At 48.4% G+C, this 12951-nt stretch overlaps 1 protein-coding gene and 1 pseudogene across 1 annotated transcript; one reads left to right on the top strand and one right to left on the bottom strand.

Moving 5' to 3' along the window:
• The first annotated feature begins 227 nt into the window (after nt 1-227).
• Nucleotides 228-2020, top strand: LOC122706212 (annotated as a pseudogene).
• A 9504-nt stretch (nt 2021-11524) lies between these two features.
• On the bottom strand, nt 11525-12447 carry LOC122706224 (myeloid-associated differentiation marker-like). The gene has a single exon (XM_043921300.1). The coding sequence runs from the start codon at nt 12445-12447 to the stop codon at nt 11599-11601; it is 849 nt and encodes a 282-aa protein (XP_043777235.1). The 3' UTR covers nt 11525-11598.
• Between the last annotated feature and the right edge of the window lie 504 nt (nt 12448-12951).

The raw sequence follows: 12951 nt of genomic DNA, 5'->3' as shown, positions 1-12951 counted from the left end.
CACTGGGGTCTGAGAGCACCATATAATCATACACATTGGTGTTTCTGAAACTGAACTTTTGAACATTCACACTAAGGGAAATAAATAGAGATCATAAATTCTCTAATATCTGTTCAGGTCTAATTTTATTACCAAATAATTTTTAAAAAATTTGTTTTCAATGTTGAGAGACTTCAAGGGATAGGATTGCAGATAAGGACCATCCAACCCTGTGTTTCTGTAGATAATGCCACACAGCTCAGAGAGAGCCAAAGTGTTCATAGATTGTGGCCAGACCCAACCCAGCTGTGAGGTTTGGGATAAGACAAGTCTCCGGACAAGGCCAAGGCTGATGGGTGGGGAGAACCATTCTGGAGAGGCTGTGCAGTTACCCACGTGTCTGAGCCATTGGTTCCAACTCCGCAGACCCTGAACCTCAGCCGTCACAGGGCCCTGAGCCTTCTCCAGGCATCTGACTTGATCTGCCTCCAGAGCTGGATCTTTCTCTGATGGGTCATTAGTGAAGACCACTGCCATACTGGTGACTGTGACCTGCCAGATTTCACAACACCATGCCCACCAGGGTGACATCCCCAGAAAAGGATGAATGGGGCAAGGTGTGCTGCCTTCTCCATCTGCCACAGCTCTTCTCCACCTGCGTGGCCTTCTTCCTGGTGGCTGACATGGGCATTTGGAGAGGAGTCATAGGTGACTGGTCCATGTCCATCTGGTGCATCTGTTTTGCTGTGACCCTCATCATCTCCATTGCTGAGTTATGTGATCCCCTGTCCTGGTTTCCTTTCTACTGGTACAGCTTCCCCTTTACCTATGCCTGCTACGCCACCGTCGTCTGCCTCTCAGCCTCCATCATCTACTCCATTGCATATGTCCAGTTCCTGCCTTATGGTCCTTACCAGGACTGGGCCATTGCCGCCACTGCCTTCTCCTGCATTGCATCTGTGTTTTATGCCTTGGATGTGGCCTTCACGTGGAATTAGTATGATCTCGATGACATCATCTGCTACGGGCACACCGTGCCAGGCCTGCTGACGGTGCTGGAGACCTTTGTGGCTGGTGTCATCTTTGCCTTCATCAGTAGCCCCTCCCTGTACCTGCACCCTGTTGTGCCCCACACGCCCTGGTGTGGTGTGTGGCTGTGTACTCCGTCTGCTTCATCCTAGGAGCTGTGGTCCTCCTGTTGAAACTGAGTGAACGGGAATGTAGACTGTGCATCCCGTACCCCATTTTCCAGCTTGTGCTCACCTTGTTTTCCATCCTCCTCTATATCAGCACTGTGATCCTCTGGCCTCTCTGCCAGTTCAGTGAGGGGTTCGGGGGGCAGTCCCAGCGGTTCAGTGTTGTGAGCTGCAGTGATGAGCTCGCCTATGACATGTGATGTGCCTCTGGGATCGCCTATTGGCTGTGGCCATCCTGACAGCCATCAACCTGCTGATGTACAGGATCAACCTGGTGTACTGGGCCCGCCAGGTTTCCGAAGGGACTGAGGATGTCTCCAGTGCTCCTGATTCTGTCCAGTCCTATCCCATGTCTTCACAGAGTGAAGACATCCTATGATGTCCTCTTCCTGGCTCCCCTCTCCCTCCTCACATTCTTTCCCATTCATCTCACTCTCTTTATGTTTCCTTCCCTCCTTCTGCTGTGTCTCCTTCTTGTTTTGTTGCCCACATCCCGTTTTGCCTCTTTCTCTTGCTTCTTTCATCTTTTTTACATTTTCTGCTTTTTTGCCCCTTTCCTGGTCATCCTTGGCTTTCTCATCTCCTGTGTCCTGACCACTTCTCCCCATTTTCCTTCTGATCCATCAGGGCCTGAGACGCCTTCCTTCTCTGCCCACCGCCCTCTCCCATCTCCTGAGGTGCTGACTCCACAGCACACAGCCCTCTGTGCAGCTGTTCACACCCTGGGCCTCCGGAGGGGCCTCATTACCAAAGCGTGTCTGTACCCCTGGTGGTGTCTTAGTTGGTGGTATTGGGGGGTGGGGGTTGGAGGTGTGGGGGTGGGTAGCTAGGGAATGGACCCCTCTTTATCCATTCCTCCATTGATGAACATTTAGGCTGCTTCCATGTCTTGGCTATTGCAAACAGTGCTGCAATGAACATTGGGGTGCATGTATCTTTCCAGATAATGTTTTTCTCCAGATATTTGCCTACGAATGTGATTGGAGGGTCATATGGTAGCTCTATTTTTAGTTTTTTAAGGAATCCTCATAGTGTTCTCTGGGCTTCCCTGATGGCTCAGGCAGTAAAGAATCCACCTGCAATGCAGGAGACCTGGGTTCAATCCCTGGGTTGAGATCCTCTGGAAAAGGGAATGGCTACCCACTCCAGAATTCTTGCCTAAAGAATCTCATGGACAGAGGTGCCTGGCAGGCTACAGTCCATGGGGTTGCAGAGAGTCAGACACAGCTGAACGACTTTCATATACTATTCTTCATAGTGGGTGTATCAATTTACATTCCCACCAACTGTGTAGGAGGGCTCCCGTCTCTCCACACCCTCTCCAGCATCTATTGTTTGTGTGGATTTTTTGATGATAGTCATTCTGGCTGGTGAGAGGTGATATCACATTGTTTTGATTTGCATTTCTCTAATAAATAACAATGTTGAACATCTTTTCATGTACCTATTGCTATCTGTATATCTTGGAGAAATGTCTTATGTTTTCTGCCCATTTTTTGAGTGGATTGTTTGTTTTGATACTGCTATATGTCACAAGCTTTTCATAAATTTTGGAGACTAATCCCTTATTGGTCAAATCATTTGCAAATATTTTCTCCCAATCTGTGGGTTGTCTTTTCATTTTATTTATTGTTTCCTTTGCCTGCAAAAGCTTTAAAGTTTAAGTAGGTCCCATTTATTTATTTCTGTTTTTATTTCCATTATTCCTAGAGACAAATTAAAAAAAAAAGATATTGCTGTGATTTATGACAGGCAGGGCAACCTATAGATTCAATGCAATCCCTATCAAATTACCAATGAAATTTTTCACAGAACTAGTACAAAAAAATCTCAAAATCTGTATGGAGACACAAAAGACCCTGAATAGCCAAAACAATCTTCAGAAAGAGAAGTGGAGCTGGGAGAATCAGGCTCCTTGACTTCAGAGCATGCTACAAAACTACAGTCATCAAAAGAGTATGATACTGGCACAAAAATAGAAATTATAGATCAATGGAACAGAACAGAAAACTGAGAAATAAGTCCATGAGCCTACAGACCCAGTGACTGAACTGGGTCTCTTATATCTCCCGCATTGGCAGGCAGGTTCTTTGCCACTAGCACCATCTGGGAAACCCTATCGACAATTAATCTATGACAAAGGAGGCAAGGCTACTAATTGTTGGGAAGACAGTCTCTTCAACAAATGGTGCCAGAAAAACTGGACAGCTACATATAAAGAATGAAATTAAATCATTTTTAAACTGCATATACAAAAATAAGCTCAAAATGGATTAAGGACCTAAATGTGAGACTGGACACTACAAAACTCAAAGAGGAAAGCATAGGCAGAACACTTTCCAACTAGCTATGTTTTCTGTACTTTGCTTTTGTTTTTTTTTTTTTTTTTTACAAAATTATTGTTTCTTGCATTATCAAATGTATGGCTGAGCCTCCAATAAAAATAATAATGACAAGGTGACTTGAAACGATTGACTTCATGTATAGTTTGTAAGATCCATGATTGTAATAGTGTGGCTCTAGATATGAGAAGAAGGAATAGGATGGAATCATTACCTGGAGCTGACAGACTAGTAAGACAGGTGGCCTAGAGGCTTTTGGTTACTGTTAACAGAAGCGGCTTCATTTTCACTTTTCCCTTTCATGCATTGGAGAAGGCAATAGCAACCCACTCCAGTGTTCTTGCCTGGAGAATCCCAGGGACAGGGGAGCCTGGTGGGCTGCCGTCTGTGGGTTCTCACAGAGTCGGACACAACTGAAGCGACTTAGCAGCAGCAGAAGCAGCAACAGAAATTGAGTAATAGCACATTGAGTGGCCTATATAAAAAATCCTCTCCCCTCCTGGTAATGAGCATTCCTAGGACCTGGGGATGAATTGGCCAAAAGTGTCTCCCAAGCCTTGTTTGAAATTTAGAGGGGAATGGCCATAGGATTGTGTAATAAAGAATATTCAAACAACCCAGTTCTACAAGAATCAAGTCATTAGCTATTGCCATCACTGACCTAGGAATCCACCCTGGAAGGAATTCATGGCAAAACCACGATAAGACAATTCGTGCTCTGGGAAAACTGGCAGAACCAGCCCTCAGATATGTAGACATTTCTAGTAGAAATTTTTACAAACCCAATTTCTTGAATCTTGCCATACTAGAAAAGCACTAAAACCATTAACTATGATATATGGTCTTTTTGAAGATCAATAACTTTGTCAAGAAGTGTGCTTGTTTGCATGTACCCCTTCCCTGAATCACATACATAGTGGCCCCGATTTACCTCTTTGGAACAGTTCTCACAACTTCCTGAAAGAATGTCTTCCTGGTTATAATTCTTATATTGGCTTGAATAAAATTTTTCATTTCTTTCCTAATTGACTTTCACTCATTTTTTCATGGATATGAGCAAGTGTGCATTTATAAATATTTCCATAAGTTAAGTGAAGGAAATTCATATTCTTCTATTTTCATGAATTAAATTGAATATAACTCTGCGACCTCACTTCCCAGGAGGATGGAGATGCCTCTTTGCTTCAGTTAAAGACCTGTTGTCCAGGGTGGACTCACCTGAGGGACTCACTGTCCAAGTCTCATGGTTCAGGAGGATGGCTGCTCCATCCCTTCTGTTGGGGAGTTAAGGGTCATTTGTCATAATACCAAGCCTGGTCCAGTCCCCTCACTGTGGAGCTCAAAAAAGAGCATAAATGTCCTCTGCTTAGTCCAACCCTCTCATCATAGAGAAGGAGCAGCTGGACCCCAGGGAGGGTCAGGACATGTCCAGAGTCACCCTGTGTGTGGCAGAGTCAGAGACAAGACCCAGGCGTCATCCTTCCCAGGCTGGCTGTCTGTCCACAGCTCCATGCTGCTTGTTATAAGTAGCAGCAGCATCCTCCAGGCTGGGATTCTGCCCCATCCATCCTTGTTCTGCACAAACCTGGCCCGACCCCCTGAGGAGGGCACTCACTGCTGCTGAGTCAGTTTCCTCATCTGCTAGATGGAGGAGGGGTGCCAGAGACCCCTGTCCCTCCCAGCCCCCCTCTTCCCGGGGCCCCTGGCCTTGCCAGTCTTGGAGACTCAGACGTGGAGCTGGAAGCTGGCTCCCTCCCCGCTGTCCACCCTCTCTGCTTGTTCCCTCTTGGCTGCTAGTTTCTGTTTATTGGTCACATCCTTCCTGATCACACAGACCCTCCTTCCCCACCACCTCTGCTTGGTGGGGAACACGTTTCTCTTTCATAATAAGAGTTTCCTCAGTCACTTCCCAGTGGTCCAACTCTCTAGTGATTCTTGTCAAAAACACAAACTGCTTGCAGGTGCCCCCACAGTCTGAGGTGTCCCAGATTCCCTTGTTCTTGCACATTCTTGACTTTCCACTTCTTTTGAGTCAATCTTAGCAGCCATTTGTAGGAAACCATTGCTTTTGTGGGATTTCTAGGTGGTTCAATAGTAAAGAACCTACTTGCCAATGCAGGAGACACAGGAGACAGTGGCTTGATCCCTGGGTCAGGAAGACCCCCTGGAGAAGGAAATGGCAACCCACTCCAGTATTCTTTTCTGGGAAATCCCATGGATAGAGGAAACTGGCAGGCTACAGTCCATGGGGTCACAAAAAGTCAGACATGACTGAGTGACTGAGTCTGCATTACTTTTGTATTGAAACAAGGCCTGATATGTTATTGTTATGTTATTATGGCCCTATTATAAAGAAGAATGCAAAATGCGTTCAGTTTCAAATAAAACATGAGAAAGATAAACACTAAAATCTAGAACCAACATGTATGTGTATTCCCAGTGCTAAGAATAGGGTTTGACACATGACAGATGGCTTCCAGTCCCAAGTCCTGAGGACCTGAGACCCTCAGATGATGGAGAGGAGGAAGAGGAGGAGAAAGAGGGAGGAGAGTCTGAGCAGCAGGAGGATCATCACTCCAGAGAAGGTTTCCTGAAGCAGGTGAACTGTGCTGAGAGACCTGGTGATGAGAGGGTAAATATATCTTGAGTTGCCCACATGCTGCTCAGTGGTGAACTGGTGAGAACATTTTCCATGGAGAGGTGGGAACAGAAGGCAGAGAGGGGGTTAGAGCAGATGAGAGGAGGGAAGATTCAGAGAGGGGTGTAGATCATGTTCAGGATGCTTGTGGAGAAAGAGTGCAAAGGACAATAGCTGGGCAGGTGTAGGACCAAGGGTTTGCTTTTGCTTTGTTTTAAACTGCAAGATGCTACAACATGGTTTGCACATGACACGTGTCATATATATTGAATTCCATTTCCTCATGCTAGAACTCAAAACACTTTTTATTGGCAGAATCTGACCAGTAACTGAATATTTTTGGTTCATGGCCTCGCCCCTGGACCTGAGTGTAAAAGAAAGGGGAAACTAGAGTTCAAATGATTTTCCACCAGACTTTCAAACTCATTGGTAACTTTTTTCCCAATGCCAAATTCTGTAGACTCAGTGTTTGTGTCCCTGCAAAATCCATATGTTGAAGCCTAAATCACCAATGTGTTGGATTTGAGGTGGGGCTTCTAGGAGGTAATTAGGTCATGAGGCTGTGGCCTGTGTGAAGGGGATTAGTGCCCTTATGAGAAGAAACAGGAGAGATGATTTCTCTCTCCATCGTGTGAGGACATAGCCTCATACAGCAGGAAGACTGCAAACCAGGAAGAGAGCCCTTATCAGATTTCAGCTTTCCAGGAACTTTGATCTTGCACTTCCTAGTCTCCAGAACTCTGAGAAGTAAATGTCTGTTCTTTAAGCTGCCCAGTCTATGGAGTTCTGTTACAGCAGCTCAACTGGCAAAACACTGGGTCCTGGCAATATATCAGGAAGTACAGTTTGTTGAGTTGGAGTGTTTCTTCCAATCAAAGCCTATGCGGCAGACATAATAGATCTGGGAAGAAAATTGTCATCTTCCTGAAGGACCCAGAAGCAACTGGTCCACAAAGTATTTCCAGGCCTAGTGCCTTCTCCCACCCTCACCCGCTGTTATTCCCCTTCTCCTCCATCAAAACCATGATGCATTTTTGTTCAAGGCTGCCTTTCACTGGCCCCTCTCTCTGCCTGGCCCTTCATATCATTGTCTCTGACTCTCACACTAACCTTGGGAGGGTTATTGTTAGCCCAGTCTACACATCAGTACCAGAACCTCAGCAAGGCTATAGCTCAGGACCTCCTAGTCTGGGAACTAATGAGCGGGTCCTGGCCTTCAGCCTCTGACAACCAGGTCCTGCCCTTCCTGCAGCTGCACTCGGGCCAGGCTCCTGGGGCTTCCAAACAGCTGGGGAACCTCAGCCATGATCACTGTTTTCCAGAATTTTCCTTCTTTTAAAGGACAGGTGCTAACTCACAAAAAGATAATTTTCTTTAAAATCCACCCCTCCTTCTGTAGACTCCAGTGAGTCCTGGGTGAAGATAGACCGAACCACCAGCCCTGCCAGCTCCCCCTTGGCCCGAGCTCTTCCTCCGGACGGAGGGTGCTAGATGGGGGTCCATCAAGAAGAATGCTTCCAGCCCCCTCTGAGGACCTTTCGGGGGCAGAGCTAGGGCTGGCTGGCAGGATGGAGTCTGCACCCCTCTCTCTCTGTCCTAGCCCTAAACTCTGGGAGATGGGAGGATGATGAAGAGGTGAGGATGCCCGGTCGTGAGCAAGGGTCAAGTTCAGGACCCTAAACAAGGTCCCCACCAGTGTCTCCAGGGCTCCACCATCTGGTAACGGAGACCAGCGATTCTACCAGGTGACACAGGTACCCCTTGAACTCAGGATGCTGGGCCAGGCTAGCATTTGCCCTTTTCTCCCGTTTCTCAGCAAAGCCACTCAAACCCTCTCATCCCCCAGCAGGAAAAGCATGTGTTCTTTCCACGTAGAGGAGAAATTGTGTTCCAGGTGAGTAAGTTTCTTGGCCACGGAGCCTGGCCCAGACAGCAGCACATTGGGCAGGAAGCGGGCGACATTCGTATCACTCCTGGGACCAGACTGGCTGTATCCTCACCTTCAGAGACAGTGATGCTGTCCTGATGGGGCTGGGCGCTGGGGAGCAGGGTGGTGGGACGTGTGCCTGGAGACAGCAGGTGAGGGTGGAAAATCCTGTCCCTGAATAGAAGGTCTTTCTCCATCTGGTGGGCCTGGGGGCAGAGGAAGGAGGGGAGGAGGGGTGGCTAGAGGGTGTGAGAGGGGCAGGCACACTTCCCAATCCCCTCATTACTCCAGCTAACAGGTCCGAGTCACAGGTGCCCCAGGAGAGCTCAGTAAGGCCTGGCCACTGAAGACAGTCCCTTCAGACCACCCCCCAGATTTCCCTTGGTTCCTCCAAGGTTAGTTGGCAGAAAGGGATCACGTCCCTGTCTTCTAGTTCATTTTGCCAGAGCCTCAGGAATGTACAGGTCTTTCCAAAGCCAGCCCTGGGATGGAGGACATGCTGGATCCCCCTGGCTCAGCTGAGTTCTGGTTTTCTTCCCACCTTTTCCTCATTTGTTAATAATCCACTGTGAATGGGTTTGGGGGACATGGGCAGAGAAGGGACAAGGAGGCCAGGGTGTTGGGGTTGTTGGTGGAGCAGAGGTGAAATACAATCCAGATAAAGGCAAAAAAATTGAAAAAATGGGGACATTTAACCTGGAAAGTCAAAGATCCAGGGTTGAGACAGACATGAGGATGAGCTAAAGATGGGTGACAGGTCACCATGTGGAAGTGACACTGGATTTGTATTGGGTGGATGCTTCAGTGGTGAAAGTCCTGTGTGTATAAACCAGGGACCCAACCCTCTGAGCAGTGCTTTCCAGACAGTGACTCCTCTGTCCTTGGGCACATCCAGGCCAGGGTCCATGGCCAAGGTGAGAGGAGTCAGGTGGCAGGTGGGAGGTGGGCTAGGGCTCAGGGCTCAACCTGGTGCCCTGTGGTTCAGACACAGCCCTGAACGTGTTCCCATGGGTTAGCGTTTCTTCACAGACACCATCAGCTGGGCTGAGAGGCACCTGCCCAGTGCAGCCTGCTTTCTCAGTCCTGACAAGCATCAGGCTGGGGTCACTGGCTTGTTCCTGGACCAACCACTTAGGCATTTAGAGTTGTAAGCCCTGGAGCAGAGGTCCTGACCACACTCATCACCCTTCCCTTCTCTAGGTTCACCAGCAGGCCCACCTGGTCATCATTATTTTTATTGGAGCCTCAATCTCACAAATTACATTTGTTAATGCAAGAAACAACAATATTGTCAAATAGGCAGAGTACAAGTTAAATAGCTAGTGAAATTAATAAGGTCATAAGTAAATAGTGTTATCTTCTAAGGAGTCACATGGCTGGGGCCAGAAGAAGAAAAATTCATCTTTATGGTGGAGCAGGTATTTCTCTCCTTGGGGAGGTCAGGTTAACACATACTGCAGAGGCTCACTGCACTCTAGAGGGGAGGGAGGAGGCCCAAAAGGGCAGAGAAAAAGAATTATGTTGAAATGTTTCCTGTCTTGCCTGAAATACAATTTTTATTTCATTCCTTCTTAAAATTTGCCTGCCATGGGGACCACCTCCAGGGAGCCCTCCCCATCCAACCGCACCTGCCACTGGGCGAAGATCACATGGTTCATCCCAGCACAGGAGTGAGGGGCAGCAGGGCGGGGGTCCTCCCCTCCCCTCCCCTCCCCTCCCCTCCCCTCCTCTCCCCTCCCCTCCCCTCCCCCACAGCTCTGCTAGCCTGGCCCCTCTGGCCCTGGTGACACCAGAATGCTGGACTCTGAGGCTCTGTGGCTGAGAGCAGGGGAGGAAGATGGCTTGTGGGGGCTTCCTGGCCTCCAGTTACAGTAAAGGGCTGCTGTTCCGAATTCATCCACGAACAGGGTCGGGGAGGCACATACACACACGCGCTGAGCCTACATCCAGGCCCCTTTAAAGAGAGCATCCCAGTGCTGGCAGAGGTTTTTAATAGCTAAGGATTCGGGGCTTTGGAGTGGGGCCAAACCGCTAGTTTCCTATAATGGGCTGAAGGTCTAGCCTCAACCTGAGGGGGCATGGGGAGTCGCTGGGTGCGGTTCACAGAGGGGGTTTTTGGGTGAGCATGGAAGTCCAAGTTGACTAGGCTACTTCTGAACTCTAGACACATTGAGGGCAGTTAGGACCTGCTGATTTTGTTTTGCTTTGTCTTTGTCCTTTATATTAGGTGAGTAGAAAAAAAGAACATTATGATGTAGAACAAGAGACAAGGCTTCTCTCTATGATTGCCAGCAAAAGCTGATAGGAAGCTCCAGGGAATTTAACACACACACATATTTTATATATGTGCACACACACACACACACATATAATACATTATGTAGATCACATTATGCCTGGGGCCCAGAGCACAAGGAAGCAATAGTAGAAAGCAACTGACTCATAGAAACACACGTGTGCACCACACACTAAAGCACTTCAGTTTCTTTAACTACATAAGCAGCAATTCCCCACCACCTCAACACACCTGCCTAAAAAAAATTTGAAAAGAAATGTCCTTTCAAGAACAAGGCCACCCAGTAAATTCTGAACCCCTGACAAGAAAAGTAAAAAACAAAACAAACAAAAAAAAAATCAAGGTAACAACAGCATTAAGGCTGCAGTGTCCATGGTCTCCTCCCTGCAGAGGCAGGACCTGCTGTTTTGATCACTGAGGCAGGAGGGCTACATCACTGCCCCTCACCAATACTGCAGATAGGTGTCTGCAAGACCTTGTGGTTCTTCATCAACTCCTTTTCTGATTCCTCAGAGAAGGCATTCATCCCTTGCTTTCTCTAAGAGTCCCTCTGGGTGATGGGTGTTTAGTGACCCTGAAAAACTTCAACCAATCTCTTGGAAGATTGAGTACCGGATGGGACCTAAGGATCCAGGGATCTCTAAGATTTCTGCCACTGAAAATTGTTGACCTCCAGAGATTTTTTCTTTTAAGTAAAAGGGAGATGCACCATTCATCCACTGTGAGAATGGGGGTCTGATACCTAACTAACTACCCCAATCACAAATCCACACACACCAACTAAGGCACCCCCGGGGGGACAGACACGCTTTTGGCCCCTCCGGAGGCCCAGGGTGTGAACAGCTGCACAGAGGGCTGTGTGCTGTGGAGTCAGCACCTTAGGAGGTGGGAGGGGGCGGTGGGCAGAGAAGGAAGGAGTCTCAGGCCCTGATGGATCAGAAGAAGGAAAATGGGGAGAGGTAGTCAGGACACAGGAGATGGGAAAACCAAGGATGACCCGATAAAGGACAAAAAGCAGAAAATGCAGAAAAGTTGAGAGCAGCAAGAGAAAAAGGCAAAACAGTGTGTGGGCAACCAAAGAAAACAGGAAGGAGATGGAGAAGGGGAGAAGGAAACTGAAAACAGAGTGAGATGAAGGAGGAAGGATGTGAGGAGGGAGAGAGGGAGCCAAGAAGAGGACTTCAGAACTCTGTAAGGACACCTCCTGTGAGCAGAGGGGATCAGGAGACCCTGGGCAGAGCCTTAGTCTCCACAGAGACCTGGCGGGCCCAGTACACCAGTTCGGCCACGTAAGCCAGCAGGTTGATGGCTGTTAGGATGGCCACAGCCAGTCGCTGGTCCCAGGTGCACATGTCGTAGGTGAGCTCGTCCCTGCAGTGCTCATCACTAGACCGCTGAGGATGTCCACCGAACTCCTCATTGAACTGATAGAGCAGCCAGAGGACCAGAGCGCTGATGTAGAGGAGGACGGAGAGCAAGGTGAGCACAAGTTGGAAGAGGGGGAAGGGCCCAGGCAGCCTGTATTCCCGTTCTCCCAGGTTCAGCAGGATGGCCAGTGCCGCTGGGATGAAGCAGATGGAGTACATGGCCACACACCACTCCAGGGCTGGCTGGTGCAGGTACAGGGAGGTGTTGATGATGAAGGAGAAGATGATGCCAGCCATGAAGGTCTCCAGTACCTTCAGCAGGCCTGGCATGGTGAGCACATAGCAGGTGGTCTTGTAGATCTTGCAGCGTTCCCACATTTTTACCACTTCTATGGCATAAAACACAGACGCAATGCAGGAGAATGCAGTAGCAGCAATGGCCCGGTCCCTGTAAGGACCATAAGGCAGGAACTGGATGTAGGTGATGGAGTAGATGACAGAGGCCGAGAGACAGAGGAGGGCAGAGTAGCAGGCGTAGGTGTTGGATAAGTACCAGAAGAAAGGAAACTCGGAAGGGAGCCTACGTAACTCAACTGTGAAGATAATGAGAGTCACCGCACAACAGAAGCACCAGATGGACATAAACCAGTTACCTATGTACCCCCTGTGAATGCCCATGTCGGCCACCAGGGAGAAGGACATGCAGGTGGAAACAATCTGTGGCAGGCGGAGGAACCGGCAGGTGGTGTCCAAGTCGGCCAGGTATAGCGTTGTTCCCGAGTTGGACATGGTGTTGTGACAGTCAGGCAGGTCACAGTCACTGGGGTGGCAGGATCTTCCTGAGTAGCCACTGTAAAAAGATCCAGTTCTGGAAGCTGATTAAGACAGATTCACCTAGAAAGGCTCAGGGAGCTGTGACGGCTGAGGCTCAGGGTCTGTGAAGTTAGAACAAATAGCCCAAATGCTTGGGTAACAGCACAGCTGCTCCTGAATGTTTCTCCCCACCCATCACTGTTGGCCTTGTCAGGATATTGTCTTATCCCAAACCTCAGAGCTGGGTTGAGTCTGGCCTCAAACCATGAACATTGTGGATCTCTGACTGTGTGCCATTATCTATGGAGACACAGAGAAGGATGGTCCTTATCTGCAATCCAAACCCTTCAAGTCTCTCAAAATCGAAAACAAATTTTTGAAAAATTGTTTGGT

Source organism: Cervus elaphus, chromosome 13 (genome assembly GCF_910594005.1).
Source record: "Cervus elaphus chromosome 13, mCerEla1.1, whole genome shotgun sequence".
NCBI classification, from domain to species: Eukaryota; Metazoa; Chordata; class Mammalia; order Artiodactyla; family Cervidae; genus Cervus; species Cervus elaphus.
Note: the sequence above shows the minus strand (reverse complement) of the source record. Positions and strands in the feature narration are given on the sequence as shown.

Excerpts from the sequence above, each read along its gene's own strand:
- LOC122706224 (XM_043921300.1), bottom strand. The coding sequence starts at position 12,447 with ATGTCCTTCTCCCTGGTGGCCGACATGGGCATTCACAGGGGGTACATA.